This window comes from Amborella trichopoda, chromosome 10 (assembly GCF_054954075.1).
Source record: "Amborella trichopoda isolate Santa Cruz 75 chromosome 10, AtrichopodaSantaCruz75HAP2 v2.0, whole genome shotgun sequence".
Classification (NCBI taxonomy): domain Eukaryota; kingdom Viridiplantae; phylum Streptophyta; class Magnoliopsida; order Amborellales; family Amborellaceae; genus Amborella; species Amborella trichopoda.
In genome coordinates, this window is record NC_142345.1 from 29,740,423 (window position 1) to 29,765,354 (window position 24,932).

The 24,932-nt window shown below is 33.2% G+C and overlaps 1 protein-coding gene across 1 annotated transcript; it reads left to right on the forward strand.

The window, feature by feature from the left end:
• The first annotated feature begins 3,061 nt into the window (after positions 1 to 3,061).
• Positions 3,062 to 13,743, forward strand: LOC18429725 (uclacyanin 1). Its single transcript, XM_006839008.4, has 2 exons — positions 3,062 to 3,377; positions 13,188 to 13,743. Exons 1-2 carry the CDS (start codon positions 3,212 to 3,214, stop codon positions 13,526 to 13,528), a joined length of 507 nt encoding a protein of 168 aa, XP_006839071.1. The 5' UTR covers positions 3,062 to 3,211; the 3' UTR covers positions 13,529 to 13,743.
• The last annotated feature ends 11,189 nt before the right edge of the window (positions 13,744 to 24,932 follow it).

The following is a 24,932-nucleotide window of genomic DNA, read 5'->3' on the forward strand; positions in this document are numbered from 1 at the left end:
AGGAAAAAGTTTATATAAGGGTGAGGCTCTAAACAAACGTTTTAAGGCGCACCTTAAAAAATCATTAGAAAAGGTTGTTTCAATGCCAAGAAACCCTCAATTCGATCATCTCGATCTCAAAATATATAACTATGAGAAAAAATAGATTTCAAGTCTTAAAAATAATACATCTTGTAGTGTATTGCCTAGAACATCAATTTCTAAGATTTTCCAGTGTCTTTTGAAGGGAGGAGATGAACCCCAAAAGTATCAAGAATTGAAGCAATGTCATGAGACTATAAATAACAAAGATCAGGTTTTACCAGAACAATTGAGAACTCAAGCTATCTGTACACCTCTCCATAGCCATGAAACCTTAGTTATAAAGAGATGGGAGGAAGCCGCTCTCCAACATTCGGCTTTCCTCTTGGAATCTCTAAGAAGGTAACCCTTTTTTACTGAAAGAAAAGTAATTATCTCTTAGAAGGTAGCCCTCCTTTAACATCGGTGATCCCCTCCATGCTCCATTATGTGCTACTCACCATCGTCACAATTAACGGGATCTCCTTCATACTTGAGGTAACAAGTTTTTCCAGTTTTGATATCCCTTAAAGATCACCTCCTTCATCTTTTGCTTGCTGTAAATTAAGATTTACAGAAGTTATTCTTCATATCGTCATCCTCCTTTCCCCTGATCATAGACTTACATGATCTACATTATTTTTTAATTTTTAAATATTACAATTAAATATAATTATAAATTTTCATATCATTACAAATTTATTTTATATAGAAACATGCTTAGACACTATTTGAAGGTATTCCTTACTTTTGATTGGTTAGGACCTCAATCTGATATAAACTACACCCAAAAGAAATTGGAAAAGGATAACTTCAAAAAAGTAGCTGGTTTCCTCCTCATGTTTAGAAAAATAAACAAATAGGCCTAACAAAAAAACAAAAAAAGTACTTGTACACTGGCAAGTCCACAAATAAAGTCGTTTATTTTTAAAGGAAAAAGACTATACGTCTATGAAAATAATTGCTTTCCTTGGTCCGTGCATATAATCAAGCGGGAGATAGGATGGACGTTCTACCTGCCTAGATGGATTTGTAACCTTTAATCTTAACTGTCAAAATTGTAAAAAGAAAATATCACGACTTTTTGTTAATAAACATTGCAGACGCAAACGTGCCGATCTTCTCATGGAGTACTAAAAAAAAATGTTTATATGGAGCTGAAGCTCTAACCAATTAAATTAGAACCCACCTAAAAAATTACATTAGAAGATGTTGTTTTGATGGTCAAATATCCTCAAATTGATCATCTCGACATCAAGATGCATGGATATTAGAAAAAAATAGATTTAAAAGTTTTGGAAATAATGCATCTTGTAATGAATTTTTGGATCGTCAATTTTCAAGATTTTCAAGTTTTCATAGATTTACTTGATCTACAATTTTTTCAAGCTTGAAATTTTTTAATTTGAGATGAAATATATTCTAAATCTATCACAAAGATTTCCAATATTGAAATCACATTTTTCAAGGTCTTTGACTTTGATTGTTTAGAGCCTCGGCTCTATACAAACTACACCCAAAGAAAAAAAAAACGTGATTTCTATGAGTCATATAGAAATGAGTGGCTTCTTAAAAATATATTTTTAAAATGGATTTTTTGACCTAATTTTTAAGAATAAGTAATCTCTAACATGGGGATTTTAAATATAAAAATAAAAATGTGTTTTACAAACTAAAAATAATAATTTTATTAGAAAAATATTTGGATCGTTAGTTTCAATTGTTTTTAAATGGACCACTTATTTGCTTCAATCTTTAAAATGAATGCTTTATACCTTGGGGCCGCAAATGTAGAAATGTGCTTCCCCCATCAAACAATTTTCCAAAAAATAAAAATAGAAGGGTTAATGAGAGAAAGAGTAAAGGCCAGCCACCGACTTAATATATACTTTTTTTTTTTTTCTTTTGTTTTTATCGTGCTAAAGATGAAGAAACGATAGGAAAAGAAACCACCCTCTACCTAAAAGATTTCTTACACTCTTGGAAGTATACTATATATTTACTCCCTATCACAAAACACAGGCTAGGGAATCTTTTTAGATATCAATTTTTCGGGGTGTAATATTTAAAAAGATAGAATAATCTCAACAAAAAACCTCTAAAATAAACACTTTATGTACTAGAAAAAAAAAATAATACTTCAAAATTGGATAGAAACCACCCAATTTTTTAAGAGTGCAGTTGGCATACAGACGCATTCGTAGCTGTTGAGGTAAGGTGCGCCTTAAAATTTTATCATGATATGTAATTTTGATGTAAAATGTTCTTAGGATTATCTTAAAATCTATTTTTATATATAATTATAAAGTTTTAAATGATTTTATTTGGCTACACGACTTATGGTGTAGACCTTTAAAGTGTTCAACTTTTTTAGAGATTTAGATACCCTTATCCTATAGTATAGTAACTTTTTGTTTAGGGGTATTTTAAGTAATTAGTTAAAGGTAAACTAGAAATTCTTAATAAAAACAAAATTATTTATTAACAATAGTGGACAATGACATCACCGATATGGTGTGGGACATCACAGCCCAAAAATGGTTAAAATCAAGTAGATTTATAAACATATAAAATTCTCGAAAATGGGCGGTGTAGATAATATATTGTAAAATACACTATTTTTTAGACTTAAAATCTTTTTATTTTTCATGGTCATTCATGTCCATGTTGATATTTTAATATTAAAACTTCCTTTTCCGATGGATTTTTGAGGTGCATGTGTAGCTCTACATTGTAAAGTTGTAACCTTATATAAACTTTTTCCATTTTTAAAAGGCTAGATCTAAGCATGTCAAAACTTAAAATTTATTTATTTTTTGTTTAGAAATAATCATCGTAGTGATTCTCATGTGATTCCCAAAATGTTAAACTAAAACAGTTCTCCTTTGAGAGAGGGAGCGCATAAAACAGTATACTCTCGAGTGAGCATAGAAAATGCGCTAAAAAACCCATGTGTGGTTTCCCAACCATCTCACGCTTTCCCCAATACCTACCATTCCCTGCCAATAAAATTTATAGTGAGAGGGAGACTGAGCGCTTTTTGGTCGCTCTTCCTTTCCCTCGTTCTTGAGGAACAAGGTTCCTAGAGATACTTAAAACCCCTTAAAAGTTAAAACCATTAGAGAGAGAGAGAGAGAGAGAGAGAGAGAGAATGGGGTATTTGATGATGAAGGTGATGTTAATGGCAGTAGTAGTTGGTGTGATTGATGCAGAGGCAGGAAGGCATCACGTCGTGGGAGAGGACCGCGGCTGGGATCGGAGCTCCGACCTCCAGTCCTGGTCTCAAAACAGGATTTTCATGCCGGGTGATAGCCTCTGTAAGTCTCTCTCTCTCTTCGCTGATGATTTAGCTATATTGCGCTTGCGATTCTCATTTCTCTCTCTCTCTCTCTCTCTCTGCAAGAGGGTGAAGCTGCACTTTAATGGAGTGTCCTATACCCTAATCCGTAGGGCTTCGGTTCTTGATAGTGGACAACAGGGATTCACTGAAGTTAATCTCTGTCCGTCCACCAGTAAAAACGGCTGGTGATGCCCCTTTCGACTAATAATACTCATTTGAATTTAGTGTAATGTCGCAATATTGAAAAACGAACAGATAAAAGCAAAAGGAAATTTTTTTTTTCTTAAATTCAAGCTCGGCCTTGGCCAATCTATTCGGGGAGTAGGCTATGTTCTTTATGACCATAGGATGCGAGTGTCATCACCGTTGAATCTATTGGTGGACGGTGATGGGGAGAGAGAGTGCGGCCCCATAACATAAAATGACCCAGGTGGTAGGTCCCAACTCTCCAATGCCGTTGAATCATTTGATTCGACGATGATGGTGCTTATGCCCTTTGAGCACGGTATACTCTACCTGAATTTGGTGGGGTATTTTGTCCTACCCCTTGCTGTATATTTCATTCTTGAATCTTGATAGTGTTTTAGAAACGGGCAGTTTCAGGTAGGAATCGATCAACCAGTGTACCCGTTATCTCTCCCAACACCCATTGTTATATGTTTTTTTTGTCTTTTTTTTTTTTTGAGAAATTATAGATACTCCCCAATTTGTTTATGGTATTTTTTCCTACCATTTTGGATACCACACTATTAATTTTAAAACTATCTTTATCCGGGATAATCTAAACTTCACAACCCTTCAAATTACAAAATTAACTATGGATAGAGTTGGTAATGGTGGATTTACTAAATTTGTAGTCTATTTTCTAAAAAAAAATTAGATATCTTCATCATTAAGTAAAGATAATTTTGTAAATATTGTTGCAAGACAAGTGATATTTTTCTCTTCCCCATAAAGGGTAAGGTTGAAATTTTTACTAAAAGACAACGATATTTTACAAATAAAATTATGATACGCTAACTTTCGAAATGTTATTCTACTTTTATAAAAATTTCAAATTTACCATTGCTTAAAGGTTTAGTTACCTATTAAAATAATTTTTAAAATAAAAAATAATGATTTTTTTTATAAATACACCCATCACAACTCTTTCTAACTTTAACTTTTGTATTTTGAAGGGTGGTTAACTCTAGACAAACCCATATATATATATATATATATCTCATTATCATCATAATAGATTAATTGGGGTTGGCTACATGAATCTTGGTTTGTCATTCTACTCTATTAATGGTCATGCCTTTAGTGAGGTTATAAGTCTTCATATCTTTTCGAATTACTTTCAATTACATCTTTTTAGGCCTATCTCTTTTTCTTTTAAATCCTTCCACTTGAACTAATTCGCACCTCGTAACAAATGTTGTATTTGGTCTGTATTATATATGGCCAGCCTACCTAAGTCTATTCTCTCTCATCTTATCGCCTATTGGTGCCACACCTAAATTCTCGCGAATGGATTCATTTTGAATTCCATCCCTTCTTGTCTTGTTACTCATTCATCTTAACATCCTCATCAGAGTTAATAGTGTGGCGTCAAAAATGTTTTTTTGGCAATGCCTAGAAAGAACAAATTTGGGTGTATCTATATCCTTTTTCTTTTTAATCTCATTTAATGTTTTATTAGTCTCTTAAATCCCCATTCCATAAATTCCTACTTTTATTTTCATTTTATTTATTTAGTAATAAATTTTTTGGATCAACAATTCGACTGATCCATACCTAATATGGATCACTTATCTAGCGATTCGACATGAGTCCATAGGTGAACAATTGGCTCAACCAATCCGGGTTTTCCGGGTTTTGAAACACTGATTGATAAGATATAAAGGAAAAACGACACGAGAATGGCAAGGCTACAGGGGTTAATGACCAAAATACCATGTTTCATGGTAAAAACCTAATCCTAGGCTATCAACATTCAATTAATCAAATGACGGTGATGAAGAGATAGTGGGACCCTCTATTTTGGGCCACTTCGTTTTTCCATTGGGTCTACTCTCACTTCATTACCATCCGTCCATTGTAGTGATGCCCAACGTAGCATAGTTTTGGTTTTTCCGTAGTCCAAGAAGTGATAATATTTTTCAGTGTAGTGTTTGATAAGCAGAACTTTCTGCACCTGGTGCTGAAAGTTTAAGTAGCTGTAGCAGTTAGGCCCCTTTGCTCCAACAAGTGAGGCAAAGTTCGGGAGCTTGCCTCTCCTATTTTCCCTAGTGGCTCTTTTCTATATTGTTGCCCGGATTTTTTTTTTATTTTCATTTTTATTTTCCAATTAAGCTTTAAATGAGATTTGGAGGGTTTTATACACCTCATGGGCGGGCGCATCTGTAAATAAATAAAACATTAATAATTTGAGTAAAATAAAATGACAAAAATATTCCCTTGTTTTAAAGCTATATTGGCCATTTAATCTTTTGAGAAAATTTTACATAGCTTTTAGAGGTGGCTGAGCGCCAGAAAACATGTATATAAGGAGTAAAAAACATAGATAAAATTTAAGTACTTAGATATGTTCTCAATCGCCCGATTAATATTGGACAGTTGAAATCAATAGCGTTTTACATATACTACAATGTGGACTATGTAATCATTTAAACGATGTTGGCTTTATCTTCGTCTATTTTTTATTTTTTTTGCAATATCAGATGACGATGAAATTTGGAGTGGCTACGTGCCTCATTCGGGTGCATCTGAATATAATATAAAAAGAATTTCAAACAAAACGAAATGATTAAAATACTTTTCAAAAATTGGGGTACTTCGAATATTTCCTTTTTCAAAAAATATTTTATTTTCTATTTATATAGGTACATGAGGGTGAGAAGTATGGATTCTTAAAATTTTAACTCAATCCATTAGATAAAAATAAAATAAAATAGAAATATTCAGATATGCTCTCAACTGTCAATTTTGAGGCGACTATAACCACATAATTTTTTTCTTTCTTAATCTGATCTCGACCATTCAATTTGTTAGCCCTACCGTTAATAATTTCATTTATTTAAAAACATCACCCTTTCATTAGTAATAACTCCAATCAACATTTAAAACTCACTAGTTTCTATGACTTCATATTTCTAGAAAGACAGGTTAAATCAAATACATGTTATGCTTCTTAGACCTTCCAAAAAAGTAATGAAACATATTACTATCTAGTTCCATGGCTGAAGAAATCAAGGTTTCAAAACTCAGAAACTCCCAACTTCTAAGGTACTTCCAAGTTTCAAATATTAAACATGCCCCAGAAGAACATAAGTTCATTGCCATATGTCTCAAAAGGTTTCTATAACCTACTGCATGAAGATATTTACTTTCTCCCCTTTTTAGTCGTCCAATTTAGATCAAGTGAGCCACTGATTGTTTGATCTAGATCTAACGCCTCAGAGTATTTTATTTTTATTTGTTTTAATACAAATTATATGATTATGAAATTTGATACTAGCCGTCATCTTACTGCACCACACCAAAAAAAATATTAAAATTTTGTTGTTTGATAAAATATAATGACCAAAATATCTCTTAAAACTTTTAGGTATATTTTTTGTTATTTTATTTTATTGAGAATATTTTTTATATATATATTTTTTATAGGTGCGAGTTTAAGAGAGGAGTGGGTGCCTAAAATTTAGTGTCAAAATATTTTGTAAAAAAATTTAAAATAAAATAGTGTAGAGACATGACATTGTGATTTGGATCATCTCAGCTGTCCATTCGGAATGGATAGTTGGATTGGGGGAAATATATAAGTTTTATGGTAAGGGAAGCATAGAAAGCTTGCGCATATCCTATATCCGACCAAATGTCTAAGTTTATAGTCCATCCCATAGCGAATAAGATCATTTTCTTTTGGTATAGAAAAGTCACAGTTGCTCTTAGCCGTCTGATCTGAAATCGATGTAGCATTGACCTTACTTAAAGCCTGAAAAAGTTTTACTCATACTTTTTACGGGGAAATGACACTCCCCAGTCTTAGTGATAATTATCATTATCAAGATATTATCAGCAGAGGGTTTATTAGGTTGTTATCAATTTTGTGTTTCTACTTGGAAATTTATTAGATATGATTCGTATTTTAATGTACTAAAATAAGTATATTATTTATTATTATTATAAGAAAACTTATAAAAATGTACTTAAGAGATAAGCTATTTAATATTTTACCCATATATTTTGATTTGATTTCAAAAACCCATAAAAATGCACGTTGGAATAGTTGAAATGGCAAAACATTAAATAATTGATGTCTTAGGTCTAATTTGGTAAACTGTTGTGAATTACGCAATAAATTATTATTTGAGGATAGATGAAATTCAATTCAAATTATACACACCAAAAAATAAACAATTTAAAATGTTGCATACGTGACAAAGCCCAAAATAGTTTAAAATATCAAAACTCATTATCCAACTTAGTAGCTTTACCTACATATCCATTATCGATTACTTCTAAATTGCTCCCCATTTGCATTATTGAGATTTTTAGGTAAAGAAAGTATTTTCAAATTTAAATTGCTGATTTCTCTTTCATACTACACACAAGTTATTATGAGGAAAGATTTTTATTGTGGTAATAATAAAAATACCTAAATTATTGTGATAAATTCATTTTATAAGGGTTTCATAGGAGTTAGTATTAGAATCACGGTTATAAAAACCGCGCGATCTAACCGCTAACCTCCTGGTTGCGGTTTTGGTGATCAACTGGTATTAAAACAAAAAAAACAAAAAAAATGTATAAATTCTAAAAAATAAGGAATTTTATTTGTAATATATTTTTTAATATTCTTTACATTATGGTAAAGATTAAAATTTCTTTGTTCATTAATACTCACTTTTATATTTGCCCATCTTTTTCAAAAAAAATTTAAAAATACCACTAGGCATAAATTGATTTGTTAAAATCCTTTTTTTTTATTTATATCAATTTTCAACTTCATTTGAATGTGTTTTGTTTTAATCATTCTTTATATGCTTTTCACATTTTAGTAGATCTTTTTTTTTTGTATCTTTTTTAGTTTTTTCAATACTTTTTTTAATCTCTGGCACTTGCCCGGTTATAACAGTTGAATTGGCCGGTTAATTGCTTATGGGCCCATGTTCGGTTAACCGTTCCAGTTCGATTTTGCGAACACTGATTAGAATACATCAAGATAAATTTTAAAATAATTTCAATTTATAAGATATAATTATCTCTAAGCTCCCAGTCATCAGTTTGTCACATATCACAACATGTCCATTGAAAATGAGATGTTGCGTGTTATGATTGTGACGCGTCACTGAAGAAACATGTACAGACAGGTGATTAACGGTTCAACTGGTCATTACCATGTGAACCAATGAAAACTAATCAAAACAATAAAGCTTAATAAAGAAAAACATTTTCGTGAGGGAAAAAGGTTATATGAAGTTTCCAATCTTGTCCCATGTATAAGTACAATACACTTAACCATCGTAGTGTTTCTGACTCCAGAGCTAACATCATCTGGCCAAATTTAGAGGTGTGCCTTATTTGTATTGTATAAGGTGTGTACCTTATACAAACTCACCCAAATTTGGAGGTGTGCCTTACTTGTATTGTATAAGGTGTGCACCTTATACAAACTCACCCTTTAATAAATCACATGAAATATTTTCACAATCTGTCTTTTTTGTTGTTGTTGTGTGTTGGGAATTGAGAGTTGCTCGATTATCTCTAGTTGTGGTGAACCTCCCACCACAATGAATCCAATACATCAAAACTAACTTGCTTATTACCGATAAATCGATTTCAAGAAACTCAAACACCCAAGAACTGTATTTGGTGTAATAAATTTAGAAAAAAGAAAAAGAAATAAAGAGAAACAAAAATAGGAACGTTAAAATAATAGCAATATTCTACAAACTACAATCCATGTACTATCAACACAAATATACGTGTTTCACCATAACTATGCTATATCTACGGCGAAGATGAATTCATTGTCAATGGAGGAAATTATAAGCTTTGTGGTTTGTAGTAATTACTTTATGATGATAAAAAAAAATTAAATTGATTTTTCTCCTACCACAAAACATCATTAATGGATTCCTTTCTCCACTGCTGCAAAGAAATGCCAATAAATTTAGCTCAATACAAGGGCACAATAAAGCTAGGGTTTACCAACCAAAGCCTACAATCTCGCTTTCCTCAAAATTCTCTTTTACTCTCCCTACAAGATTTACCCTCAAATACATGAGTTACTTTTTTTCCCTCTACAATAATTTATATGGCTCCCATATCAGTCACTTTTTTTCATTTGACCAAAAACACCAGTAAATGATGAGATAATCCATAGCGTTTGATTTTGTATCGCGAACCCAATAATCCCCACCTTGATACAAAATTACACACTTGCCTTGCCAACTATATCTAGTTATGCTTTTGTTCTTGAAACTAGAGAACTTAGCTAATGCTACAAGCTCTTTAGCCAAATAACCTCCATGAGCGTGCATTGCTCATCTTCCTTTACGCACCTTTCTCATGCACCTTCTTCCATACTCTTATCTAGAGTTCTTGAGGTCATCCTGCCCTCATACATGCTCCAGGTGCAACATTTCCCATACACCTACAAGTGTGACTGGTGCTTGATCTCTAATCCCCGGGATCCTTTGCATAAGTTGTTCTCACAAAGCCTTTTTTATGTCCATAGCCATGACAATACTGAAATTTTGAAGTACTCATTTCACTCCATTCCAGAATTTTCTTCCTAGGCTAAACAAAAGCTAATCAATAAAGCAATGAAGAAAATCAACACTAGAGTAGCACTATAATGCTCTACTCATATCGGATATGCCATTATCAAATTTTAAACATTGGCTTGAAGAAAATCCAAGAGGTGCTTCCGGCTTCACGTCCTTTTGAGAAAGTCTCAAAACTTTACCTTTCCAGCTTGCTGAATATTCCTACCAAGATCTTGCTTTGTACCATCAAGTTCTTCCATTGCCAAACATTACCGCTTACCAAGCTTCTTTTGACTTTACAACCTAAGTTACACTTTCATTTGTAATTGTGCTCAGTAATAGTTTATACAAGTTCCCTTCTTCGACTCCTTTCATCATAACTACAGCCTATTTTAAAACTTTGAGCACTCCACCTTACCTAGTAATTTGTGACATTCTATATGTAAAGAAGAAAGTGAAATCAACCACTTCTTAAAATCTCTCCTATGTTTCATATTCTCAAGTGTCCAGACCATCTCATCATACATTTTATACAAACAAAACCCATTTCCATATCTACCAATATATATATATATATATATATATATATATATATATATATATATATGGAAAAGGCTTTAGTGAGCCAATGGGCTCACAAGAAAAAATGAGCCCAATGACTCAAATTGAATCTAGACCGATCTAATAATCACGGATTCCTGATAGTGTTTGAATTTTAATTTTTTTTCTACAAGTCCAAATCACATGAAACTTTAAACTTATGTTGATAAAAAATAGGTGAATATTCGAAAAATATTAAAAAAATATTTTACATGAAACAAAATGACCAAAATACCCCCGTAAATTTTCGACGGTATTTTGGTCATTTTTAATTTTGCGGATTATTTTGTTTTATATTTTTATTAGGTGCGGTTTGATGAGAAGAACATTCACCTAAAATTTCAAGATTTGAATTTGTAGAAAAAAAACTAAAATTTAAGCACTCTTGGCCGTCAGATCAGCCTAGATTCAATCTAGGCCGTTGGGCTTATACTCTTCTGTGAGCTAGTGGGCTCACCCTACATCTTTATATATATATATATATATATATATATATATATATATATATATATATATATCCATTTCGATCATTTTGCTCTTGAATTATTTCATGTGCATGTTAATTTCCTCGATGTACTATCAAGTTTTGCATAGGTTATATTTATCAAACCACGAACTCTGTGGCACATGGTGTATGGCTCTAGTATCACAAATCCAACTTTGATAGTACACGGGGTTGTATCCCACCATCATCACCTCCTCTTCAACATAATCATATGTTGATTCTTCATCATGGTGAGCCTCATTCTTGGCCTCACGTTGGCCTTCCATTTGCGAATTGGAATCCTTGAGGAATTTGACCTTTTTCTTTTCCAACAATTTTTCTTTATGTGGCTTGGCTTGCTATAAAACCAACAACATTTTCCATAAGACACCATCAACTTTGATCGGCTATTTGAAGAATCTCTTGATGAACCACCCTGTTCATCCTACTGGCCTCTTGCCGCAAAAACATCCATCCTCGAACCCATTAAATGATCAATCAATACCTTCTTTTGAAGTTCATCAGCGATTACAACACTAGAAACAAAATCCAAGTTGAGAGATTCTTCATGTTACAGCAAGGTAGTGACAAAATTGTCATAGGACTCTGGTAACACCCACAACAATGTTGCCGCCTTATCATCCTCATCCATTTTCATCTGGAGACTCTAGAGTTGACAAATTAAGTTAAATTTATTGCAAGGGTTCTCACACTTTCACACTATCATGCATACAAGCTTTCTAGCTTTGTTCATGAATCCTCTGCCGTCGTTTCTCCTATTATATTAAATTGTATCTCATTCGCTAAACACAAGCGAACAGTGGTCAGCGCCTTCGTATCCATTCTTCCCAATCATCATCTTTCTCCCAAGCTCTCTTCACTCTCCCTACAAGAGTGCTCCTCGCACACGATCTACTTTTCTCTCTCTCTACAATGACTCATATGGCTCTTATAGAAGTTATTTTTTTATTTGACCAAAACTACCTTTAGATAATGAGAGGAATCTATTGGGGTTGATATTGTATCACCAATCCAACATTTGGGATCCAGTTTGGCCTTTGGTTCACAATTCAACTTATTGGACCTGTCAGTCAGTCCGGTTCGAGTACATACTTTCCTTGCTACTACAAAAGTTTAAAAATTGGCAGTTCAACCTCTTGGACCTTACGGTTCAATCCAGTTATAATAACATTTGAATACGTACTTTCTTTGCGACTGTGATAATTTATAAGTCAGGCTGTCAGGATGGGTTAATACAAGAATCAAGTGAAGTTTTGCCAAAAAGATTAGGCAGTAAGTAAAATGCCTCTTAAAGAAAATATCAAACAAACTAATCCCGTGGCCTAGTTGCATGGCTCCCACTTTTGTGGGTAGTGGTCTCAAGGCGTCAACAGTCCTAATGCAAACTAAGCTTACTAGAAAACAGAAGAAAAACTCAAAAATAAAACTGAATATCAGAGTTAAAGCTAAAATGTTTCTGAAAAGGGTGTGATTTGCATAAGGTTCCAACCTTAAACAATCAAATTAAGGTGTACCTCCAAACTTTGTTATGAGATGCAATTTTGGTGTCAAAAAAGTTATTAGGCTGGTAGAAGAATCTATTTTTATCTCTAATTATAAAATTTTAAACTCAAAAAATGGTTCTATCAAGCAGATCTATAAATGCATGAAAGTCTTGAAATTGACGGTCTAGATATTGTATCAAGATGTACTATTATTAGGACTTGAAATCTCTTTTTTACTCCATGCCTAGGCATCTCGATGTTGAGATAAGCAATTAGACATTTTTCCAATATCAAAACAATCTTTTTCGAAGGATTTTAGAGATGCACCTTAATTCTACATTTTATAGTGTCAACCTTATAAAAGCATTTTTCTTCTGGAAAAGCCTTTGATAGAAAAAATCTGAAATTGTATTTTCATGGAATTGTTTTGGAGCGAAAAGGGTTTGCATATTCAGCAGCTGAAGAGAGCATCGTAGAGCTGAAGAGCCAGGAAGAGTTTGAGTCATGCAATGTGAACAACCCCATAAGGATGTACGCAGATGGACTCAATGAGGTGAAGCTGGGAGGAGTAGGGAGTCGCTTCTTCACCAGTGCCAACACTGGTAGTTGCAGGAGTGGCCTGAAATTACATGTCCAGGTGGTGCCCACAACTACGTTCCAAGAGACAGTTAAGGCAATTGGCCCTAGCCCATCTGGTTCAGTTCGCCTCTCTACAGCACCAAGGGGCTTAGCCGTGGGAGCAATGGTATTGGCATGGGTCTTCACCTCTTTCATGGTTTGAGTAGATTCTTTCCCCCTCTCTCTGACTGAACTTTTGTTTGCACTTTCGTGGATGTTATTCACTCTTGTTTTGGCATTTTGCTGCACATTTGCTTTGCTGTTTGTAATTGTGGGGGAAGTTGTAGTAGGTTTCCCTGATGGTATTAGTTAGACTTCAAGTGCTCTGTATTATCAAAATGCTAAATAAAAAGTTTAAATAACTATATTAGAAGACCATATACTTTTGGATGTGGTTACTGTGCGGGCATGCCGGCAAAAGCTACCAATCTTATAGTCTTTCAATCACTACTATCCAACTAAGATGGACGGTGGGTAGCCCTTGCGGGTATGCAGGCATGCTTGTAGTGGAGGGATGTTCCAATCACTTTTAGTCTTTAGATGTAAAATCCAGCTATTAGTAGCATGTTATTGGTCATTCAAAGTCCAAAAATATTTTTTCGAACTCTCTAATATACACCCTGAGCCTTCAGATTTCATATATGACAGTTCAATAGTTATTTTGAGTTTTTGCCCTTGAAATAAATGGCCTTATACAGTATAAATTCCCCATGGTATATTATAGAAAAATAATGCCAATACAAATGTTAAAAGTTGGTTATTTATTTGAGAATAAATAATATTAAATAATTTGAGCTAACAAGGTCATTTTATCTTGTGCAATTTAGGAGCTCCATGCCGAAAGTAGTAGCCCAATATGTGAAACGCTACATAAGAAGATTGATGTTTGGAATGTTATGTAACGCAAGGCACTAAAGGAATATCGTTTGGTCTATGATCAAACACTGCCATGTTCGTTTGCAAATTTTCTGTTTTGAAGTTTACTATGCTTGTGGGGGCCATTGTCTAAAACTGTGAATAGGGATTTATCAGATGAACATTGGATTGAAAGTAATGATCCTATAGAACCCTCCACTACCCATGTGTGTAGGATTCCAAAGAATCACCATTAAAGTTGGTACGGATTTCTAAAAATGTTATCACACGAGTGTGAGACTTGCAAAATTTAATGGTGATCATTTGGAGTCCTATACATATGGGTGGGGGAGATCATTTCTCATATATATATATATATATATATATATATATATATATATATATATATATATATAAGTGTTTTATGCTCCCTGGACACAATCCAATATTTTCGTCCCCCTGTGCATAAAATATCCATCTCAAAGATAGATGTAAAGTGGTGATCCCTCTAAAAAAAAGAAATCCAAGGGCCAAATCAAAGATAGATGTATAAGTGGTGATCCCTCAAAAAATATAATCTTCATGTAGAGATTATATATTTTAAACAGAATTAGATCCGAAATCCATCTAAAAAATGGATCAGAAACGTGCGATATTCGCTTGATAGTGGTCAACATGGTTCCTCTTGCCTATTTAAGGGACCAAAAAATCAATTTATCAGTTTACATGTGATAGCTGTGGATCTTCACTATTAAAGGTTACAAGTCGTAAAGTTGGTGGCATTCCTATAATAATTTTCATAATACAGAGCATTCACATAACATATGCTTTAGAGAAGCCCAAGATATCTTAGTTGTTTTCCTTTCTAACACTTTTATGATGAATTTTTATTATGGGATTTTTGCTATATTTCTTGAGAGTTTTTATAAATATACGAGTACTGATACTATTCATGCCAAATGCCTAGTTAACAATGGCTGTACAGTTGGATTAAGACACAAATGCCTGGCTTTGCAAGTGGGCAAGCAAAATAGAAATAGCGCTATAGATGTATTCCAGCTTCTATTTCTTGGGACTTTGCTGAATTTCATTATTTTCTTATTTCTAGGAAAATTTCTCAAATTATCTCTAGAATTAAACAGAACTAGAGCTCACATGCCCACAGAATCATGTGTCCCTCATGGCCACAATGGTGACCCTGTTGAACTTTTGCATTGCCACAATGGTGACCCACAATTGTATTTTTTTAATTTTTTTAACATTTTCTGACCGTCCGGTACTTGCCTGGTTAGAGCGGTTGAATCAGTTGATTTACCGGTTAGACTTGTTAAACCGCTTTCAGGCCGTTGTCCGGTTAACCGTTCTGATTTGATTTTGCGAACACTGCTTTGACAGCACTAATAATGTGACAGGAGATCAGAAATGAGAAAACAAAACCATGCCAAAGTCCAAGGAGTGACATACTTTTCTTTCATGAAAGTAAACCTCCCAAGTAAACATGTAGCCTATTTTCTTGGTGTACAGAAAGTAGAAAACTCCTCCTTCGTCAACAGTGGTGAAGATAGCATATCTGATGTAAATATTCCACAATCGCCGACAAAGTTCTTGACCAAGTTGAAACTTCAACCAAACTGAAGTCAATACAACCATTGCGAAGTCCAAACCAAAAACAGGACTCTGATCAATGCGTCATGTACATTACTGGGTTCCCAAACAATCAAATAGAATCAAGGGGAATGACTCTTTGGATTCAACGGTTAAACTCGGAGGCACGAGTTGCTATTGCTGCTTTTTCGGTGTAGAATTTGCAACAAGGAAATGGTGGAGAGAGAGAAACGTGGTTCATGGTGCGCACGTCTATGGTGGGTTAACCAGTATCTCATTTGGATAATTCTGGTTTACCAAAGATTTATAGAGTTTTGATTTTTGTCTTTTAAAAAACACATCTCATTACAACATCAATCCCACAAAGCAGGAAACTCAATATCTTATAATCCACGGCATATAAAACTTAATATCTTGCTGCTATAATCGTCAACGCGCCCCCTCAAGTTGGTGCGTATATATCCACAGCGTCCAACTTGGACAGTATCTAATGGAACTTTGTCTTTATAATAGCTTTGGTAAACATGTCTATAAATTGGACTTCACTTCGAACATAAGAATAACTAAAATATTTTTTTTACATAACCTTTTCTCTCATAAAGTGATAATCAACTTCTATATGTTTTGTTCTTTTATGGAAGGCTGGATTGAAGGCTATATGCACACCTGCTTGATTATCATAGAACATCTCCATTGCATTGATTGTTGGGAATCCCATATTTTGAAGTAGTGATTTCAACCATATCAATTCACCTGTAGTTGTAGCCATAGCTTTATATTCGGCCTCTATACTAGATCGAGCAACTACATTTTGTTTTTTGCTTTTCCAATTAACTAAGTTTTCTTTGCCTAATGTACAATAGTCAGTAGTGGACCTCTTGTCAATTGGATTACCTGCCTAGTCAGCATCATAATAACCAATAACATTAGTGTAACCATTTCGTTTCATCAAAATACCTCTCCCAGGTGACAACTTAATGTATCTGAGAATCCTATTGGCCGCCTCCATGTGATATATTCTAGGAGCATACATAAATTGGGTCACATGGCAAACTGTATACATTATGTCTGGTTTTGTTACATTCAAATAAATCAACATGCCCACAAGTATTTGAAAGCGACTCACATCTTCAAGAGGTTCACCATTTGTTGAATTAAGCAATATGTGTGTCAATAGGTATGACTTCTATTTTTTTAATTTCTTTCAACAGGTTTAAGACATATTTTCTTTGAGAAATAAGAGTCCCTTTTTTTAATGTGCTACTTCAATACCGATAAAATACTTTAGTTGATTAAGGTCCTTGATGTCAAATTTCTTGTGAATGTACTATTTAAGCTTCATGATTTTTTTTTATTTTACCTGTAATGATAATATCATCAACATAAATGAGTACAACTGTTATACATGAAGTTTCATTTTTTATGAACATCGAAGAATCAACTGAACTTCTAAAAAATCTGGCACTCATCAAAGCTAAGTTGAGTTTGGCATACTATGCGTATGATGATTGTTTAAGTTCATACAAAGCCTTTTGTAACTTGCATAGAAGACCTGTCTCATTTTCTTTGGAATTGCATAGGGAAAGACTTATATAGACTTCTTCTTCAAGATCATTATGTAAAAAAACATTTTTAACGTGAGATATTGAGAATGATTTGAGGTCATAGGGGCTACATTTTTTTCAATGATTTCGATCCCCCTTCTTTCCCCTCAAAGTAGCCATGATTTAGCCAAAGCATACCCTTGATAGATATACCGTTTGAAAGCATGTAACAAGGAACGACATACTGAAATTTGAGCCCATTTGATTATTGCATCTGAGATATATTGCTTCATGAGCTTTCCGAAATTTTTTTTGTGGTTGTTGTAACTCACATAGCCTACTGGGCCATATAGTTTACTACGGTCTTTTAAGAAAAAGATTGATGGTCCATTTGTGGTCTGTCGAAGGGATCCTTAGAACAGGTATTTTTTGGCATCAAATCGGGCTGAAATTTAGTAGATATGATTTTCTTAGTTTTTTCTTTCCATATAATTTCTAGCCACTTTGGCGGCTGATTTCTCAAGGATTTGTTGTAAAAGTAAACCGAATAGTGTGCACCCTCATTGAGTTTTACAGCTGTAACAGTCATATCTCATTCATTTGACCTCGGATCGAGTTCAAATTTGAAACTTAGCCCTTTCATACCATATCTTCCTTAAAAATTGAAGGAAATTTGGATTTATATTTGGTGGGGTCCCTTTGTAAATAATGTCAGTCTGCCTTGAAATTTTGAACTTATCATATCCATATCTCTACGACCCAAAATCGAATCGGCCTCAAATTTAAGCTTTTCACCATGGTTTCTTCTTTCTATAAAAATATTGGACCATTTGCACACAACTTCCCTAGGGTTGCTTTATAAATGTAGGGCCATTTTATGGCATCACATATGCGTTCTCAACTCACCAAATGCACATATTTATCATCCGGGTTTGGTTTGAACTGAAATTTGGCGGATGGCCTAATGGTGCCTCAAATTCAACTTTGCGAAACTGGAATTGGGTTTTCAAGTAAATTTGACAGAGGCTTGACCATACTGTACTCTAAACCATTTGATCATCGATCTAAGGGTTTGACGGATGGCCTAATGGTGCCTCAAATTAAAATTTTGGAATACTGGAATGGGGTTTTCAAGTAAATTGGACCAAGGTTTGACCATACTATGCTCTAAGCCATTTGATCATCGATCTAAGCGTGCATTAATCTTGGTGCTTCTCTAATCATTTCAAGGGGGTATTCCAATTCTGAAGTCATTATGGGACTACTTTTAGTGGCTGACTTTTATTTAATTTTATTTCTTGAGAGGGGCAAGGTAAAAATATTCTTCATGGCAAGGTAAAAAGAATTAGGCGAGTTGGCCGATTTTGACGTCACAACATGGTTTATAACGTTATAGAACGGGCGAGTCGAGTGTCGCCATGTGTGGCAAACTGTCGATCTTTTCAACACATGCGATGAAAAGGGGTACCAATGATTCTTTTATTGACATCAACCTTCTTTAGGCTTTTAGATGTGGAATTTTAGTAAGGTACTTAAGCTTGAAAGCGTAATAGAATATATCTCTTTATTATAAAAGGTAAGATATCTATTGGTGTGTGGTGTAGTCGGCTATTACGTTCCCTTCCTCTCAAGAGGTTCTTGGTTCAAACTTGGGCACCCCACCATCTTTTTAGGCCCTGACAAAAAAAAAAAAAAAAGTTACCTTAATAAAATAAATAAATTGTGACAACAAAATAATTTTTTGTCAAAAATAAATAAAAGTTACCTTGATACCAAAAAAGTTATTTTGACAAAAATAAACGTTATGACAAAAAAATAAAGTTACCTTGACAAAAAAAAAATTTTGTCAAAAAATAAAATAAAAATTACTTTGATAAAAAATAAAAGTTACAATGACAAAAAAAAATTACCTTGACAAAAACATAAGTTCATAATGGTTATGTAAATTTTTTATGAACTTTGTGTGATGTAAATTTAATGATTAACATAAGTTCATACAGGAAAAGAACATCTCAATATTCTTATATCCATTTTTTAAACCAATGAGTGAGGCCATAAGTCCCTATATATTTTCTCACTACTTCCAACCATGTCTCTTGGGCCTACTCCTTGCATTTTTCAACTTCATTTGTAAAAACAATATACAAATATGAAATAAAAAAAGAAAAACAAAGAGTAAAGGGAAAATTACATAGATATCTGTTATACTTTGTGTTATTACGGATGTACCAAATAGTTTATGTTATTACATGTTTGTCTGTTTTTTACCTTTTATAACTCAATTTTCTAAAAAAGACGACTTTATCCTATTTCGGATGTTGAATAACTGAATTGAAAGGTTTTTTGGATGTTCAGCATCCAAAAATAGGCCAAAAGTTTAACGTTCACATTTCCATTTTCAGGTGTTGAACATCCGAATTGAAAGGTTTTCGGATGTTCAACATCCGAAAATGGTTTCGGATGTTGGACATCTAAAAATGTCATATTTTCGGATGTTCAACATTCGAAAGTATGACTTTGAATTTCCATAAAGTCTCTGGAATTTCGCAGTCATTTTCGGATGATGAACATCCGAAAATATGACATTTTCGGATGTCCAACATCCACAACCAATTTCGGATGTTGAACATTAGAAAATGTCCTATTTTTGGATGTTCAATATCTGAAAATGTGATATTTTCGGACGTCCAACATCCAAAACCATTTTCATAAGGAATACAATGTGTCGACATAACCATTCAATTCGAATGTTCAACACCTGAAAATGGAAATGTGAATGCTAAACTTTCGGCCTATTTTCGGATGCTAAACATCTGAAAAACCCTCCAATTTGGTTGTTCAACGTCCAAAAAAGGGTATAGTTGTTTTTTTATAAAAATTATGTTATGAAAAGTAAAAAACAGTTGCTTGGCACTCTTGGGGTTCATATGGTGCTTCCTCAATCGGTTGGAGGGATTGTTTCTCAATTCTCTATTGACCATTTGCATGTGATAGGTAAATCAATTTGAAAAATCTCTAAAAGTGTCATCCTTTGGGAAACCTAGATGGAGAGGAATAAAAGAACCTTTGAAGGTAACTCCCTAGCTTTTGAGAAACTCTTAACTAACATCAAGCACTCGATTTGGTTATGGTTGTCTATGACACAAGAACGGATTTCAAAAGTTGATGTGATGGCAAACCTTAGCAGCCTTTTCTCCTTGGGTGTGCTCGTAGTAGACGACGATATTTTTGGACTGCACCGTCTGCTGGAAGTATTAAGCTTAACATTTGATGGGAGTTCTCTAGAAAACCCAGGTATTGCTGAAATTGATGGTGTACTGCGTGATTCCTTGGGTTCCATAATTTTTTCCTTTGTTGGTCCGATTGGGGTCAAAACAGCAAATTATGCTGAATTAAGTGCTCTTTTATGTGGGGTGAAAATATTGTTTGAGAAGAATATGAGAACAAATGTTTGTGTTGAAGGGGATTCTTTGAATGTGATTAAGTGGTACAAAAAATAACAGCGGGTTCCATGCGAGCTCCGTACTCTTTGGTTGCAAATCATAGATCTGGTCAAACTATTTTCTTTTTCCTTCTCCCATGTTTACCGAGAAGCAAACTCACTAGCTGAGTCTTTGGCTAAGGGAGGTGCTTCGTTGCCTTCGCTTTTGATCTCCTCTGATGTAATCTCTTTTAATTAGTCATCAATAAAAATTTTGAATATTTGTCAAAAAAAAAAAAAAAGAGGTAAAAAACGGATATACATGTAATAATCGAAACTATTTGGTAAATCCGTAATAACGCAAAGTATAATGGATATTTATATAATTTTCTCAAAAATAAAATATGTAACTATAAGATGGGATTGCATACTAGAAAATTTTTTACCTTTGGTATATGAACATCACAATAATCCCTACCCGCCAGGTTTGAAATTTAACAGTTTTAGGTGTCACAAACTCGAATAATTTTTCTTCAAGACTTTGAGCCCAATCAATGGCATATCTTTAGCCGCTCGATTTTTATAGCCAATGATTGCAGGCGATTGTGACCGCCTTATATCAAACGATAAATGATTTTATTGTATACTTTTTCTTGCCAATTGTATTAGTACTTAAATTTAAAGGTTTTAAAAATATACAATAAAACAGAAAGCTCAGCATATGAGGCACATGATTTAAAAAAGAGAGTAAAGAAATCAATTTAAAACCCCAGCATGTTTATACTACTGTGCACTTATCCTTTTTTCTATGAAATAGTAGCTGGTAGATATGTTACCATGTTTATGGAAAATATTTACGGCGTGATTTGTGTAATGTGCCAACCCTAACAATGAAAGTAAGCAACTCAAAATATTTTCAAAAGATGTACTTCAGGTGGAAACTGTTGCGATAGCTTAAAAATCTATTTTTAATTTTAATTATGAAATTTAAAGCTGCAAATATATTATAGATCGGGTAACATTATATGTAACAATCCTAAAATTTCAAAAAAAAAAAAAAAAAAAGAGAAAAGATACTTTTAAATAGGTGATGGTCTGTTTGAGTATGATGGTCCTTGGGGACCATCACTATTTTCAAAAGTTTTCACTTGGTTTAAACTTTTGCTTGCTGCTTGCCACGTTCTTTAGTGGACGTGGTTTTCATATGTTAAAAACAGACTCTTAACGCGACACTTCAGGTATGAGGTAGAGCCTAATAAAATAATATAGTAATACGTTATAAGAATTTAAATAGGGGAAGTGAGCACTCCCCCCCTAGAAAATTTTGAGATCTCTCTCTGTTTGGTCGAAACACAGTGAACTCCTCTCTCGAACCGAATTTTTATCGGAAGCTCCCTCTCAAATATTTGTGGGTAAGTGACATCGTCTTCCTGAAAAATAGTCTGTTTTTAATAAATAGTGATATTTCCGTCCAGGATCTTTATTTTATAAGTTTTGTGTGTAAGTGACATCGTCGTCCTGAAAAATAGTCTATTTTTAATAAATAGTGATATTTCCGTCCAAGATCTTTATTTTATAAGTTTTGTGTGTAAGTGACATCGTCTTCCTGAAAATAGTCTGTTTTTAATAAATAGTGATATTTCCGTCTAGGATCTTTATTTTATAAGTTTTGTGTGTAAGTGACCTCATTGTCTCGAAAAATAATCCATTCTTTTTAAAAATAAAATGAAATAATTATTTATGCTTATTATCATGAATTTTAGGCGCGTTAAATTTTATGCGCACGTGAACTCATTATCTTGAAAAATAATCTTTTTAATAAAAATTGTGATATTTTATCTATGTTAGAAATTTTGAATGCTGTAAATTAGAAAAATAAATTTATTTAGTTTTCTTGTCTATTGTTAGACATAAATGTGATATTTCTGCTTTTAGTAAAATTGTGATATTTCTTTCTACTGTTTTGAATATTTAGACATTGTAAATTCATGTGCAAATGACTGCTTTATTATTTAAAAGTTGACATTTTTGTAATTTATTATAGTATTGTTGTGAAATGTTTATTTGTGGATTGATATCCCATAAATTGTGATAATTCCGTATTCTTGAATTTCTATAAGAGTTTTTCTATATATATTAAATTGGCAATTATGCTAGAATGCCTTTACAAATTGCTACCTTTCTAAATTTGAGCCCAAAATATTTGATTGGTTATTTTTGAAATGTTATAGAGAGTGACTGTTATTAATGGTTTAAGTGAAATTCATATTAATGATTTCAGTGATATGTTGAGTACATGATATTGCTACTTTCGAATGTTTAAAGAGATTTAGAAATAATTTAAGTATACAAGTGGACTCATCCGGTTCACCGGTGAGGTATAAGTGGACCTATCTGGGACGCCGGTAGGGATTAAGTGGACTCATCCGGTACGCCGGTGAGGTATAAGTGGACCTGCAGGGATTAAGTGGACTTATCTGAGACGCCGATAGGGATTAAGTGGACCCATCAGGACGCTGATGGGGTATATAGGTGACCTACTTGGAATGTCAGTAGGGTATTTTGTGAAATCCTTTGAATTATGCACTGCCGTTAAAATTGTTATAAGCATTTCAATTACTCGGATTATACTAAATTATGCATTTATTGAAAGTGAAACTGTTGATGCATTTTTGTTAATAGATCTCATTTTGGAAAATATTGATATCTTTCAATCATGATTATTTTTAGGATTATGATGATCACTTACTAAGTAGCCAAACTCATCAAACTATGGTAAACATTTTTTCAGGATAACTGCGGATTCATTTTGAGTGCTAGTCAAGATCAACCTTGGAAGATATTGTTATTGTGCTAGCTTTCTTTTGTTACTTTGTAAGACCTCGCCACTGTAAATTTGTCCTATCAATAGACGTATATATGTTTTGTCAATCACATCTCAGGAATAACAATATTGTAAATTCTTGGGGTGTGACATTATAAATTCTTATCATTTTTTAAAATGGAAGGTCTAAATAATGTGTTACAAGATGTACTATTTTTAAGGCTTGAAACCATTTATTCATGTCAATACATCTTGAGTCCATATAATCAATTTTAGGGTTTTACGAAGTTGGAATAACTTTTTTAGATAAATTTTTAAAGTGCACCTTACTTCAATAGCATAATATTTTTTTTGGGTAATTTTAATAGTATAATGTTTTTTTTTTTTTTTTTTGTTAAGTGATTCAGTGGGGATGACGAGCCCCTACCCGTTTCTTAAATCATTAGTGGTTTTTGAAATGCGTTAGATGAGAATGGAAGCCTAGACTTAAAAAATTTTTCAAAAAGTGACAAAAGATGCAACAATTATTATTTTTTATATAAACAATTGGCAAAATGGTCTTTTGCTTCTCTCTTTTTTTCTCTCATTTAAGCCAAGCAGTTTATGTTTCTACAAGATATTTTTTTCTTCGTGTATAATTTCCATGGTCTACTATTGACAATGGATAGTGGTGATGAACCTGTTTTCCCACACATTAGTAAACAAGGAAAAATATATGTATAACCGAAAAGAATTTATGCCTTAGGGAGCATATGTTTATTTCTTCCTTTCAGTAAAATCGAACAAATATTAGAGAACATTCACTTTATGGATAGCTAGATCTAAGAATTTAAAAACACTTAATTTATTTTTTTATTTATTTAAAATAATCTAGTAAAAGGCTAAAAAAGAGTAACGAGTAGTAGGCCCAAAAGGACACGGTTGGAAGTAGTGAGAAACGATATTGAGACTTATGACCTCAGTCTGATCTTTAATAGAGTTGAATGATGGACTAGTATTTGTGTAGCCGACTCTAATTAGTTGGAAAAATGCTTTGACGGTGATAATGATTGAAAATACTCAAATGTTAGCTCCAAAGTGGATCCAAAAATTTCAAATTGAAAATTTTCCTAAGTTGCTATTTTTTATGAGAGAATAATGTACAGTGTACTCCGTAAGATAATGCTACACAATACAAATAATAGAATACACTACTTCTAATCATTACTTAATTACAATAGTATGAAAGATGCTTGAGGCGTTTCATGAAAAACAGAAGAAAAAACATAGATTTTTTTTATGCAAAATATCGTTTAAATAGTCAATCCACTATATAATG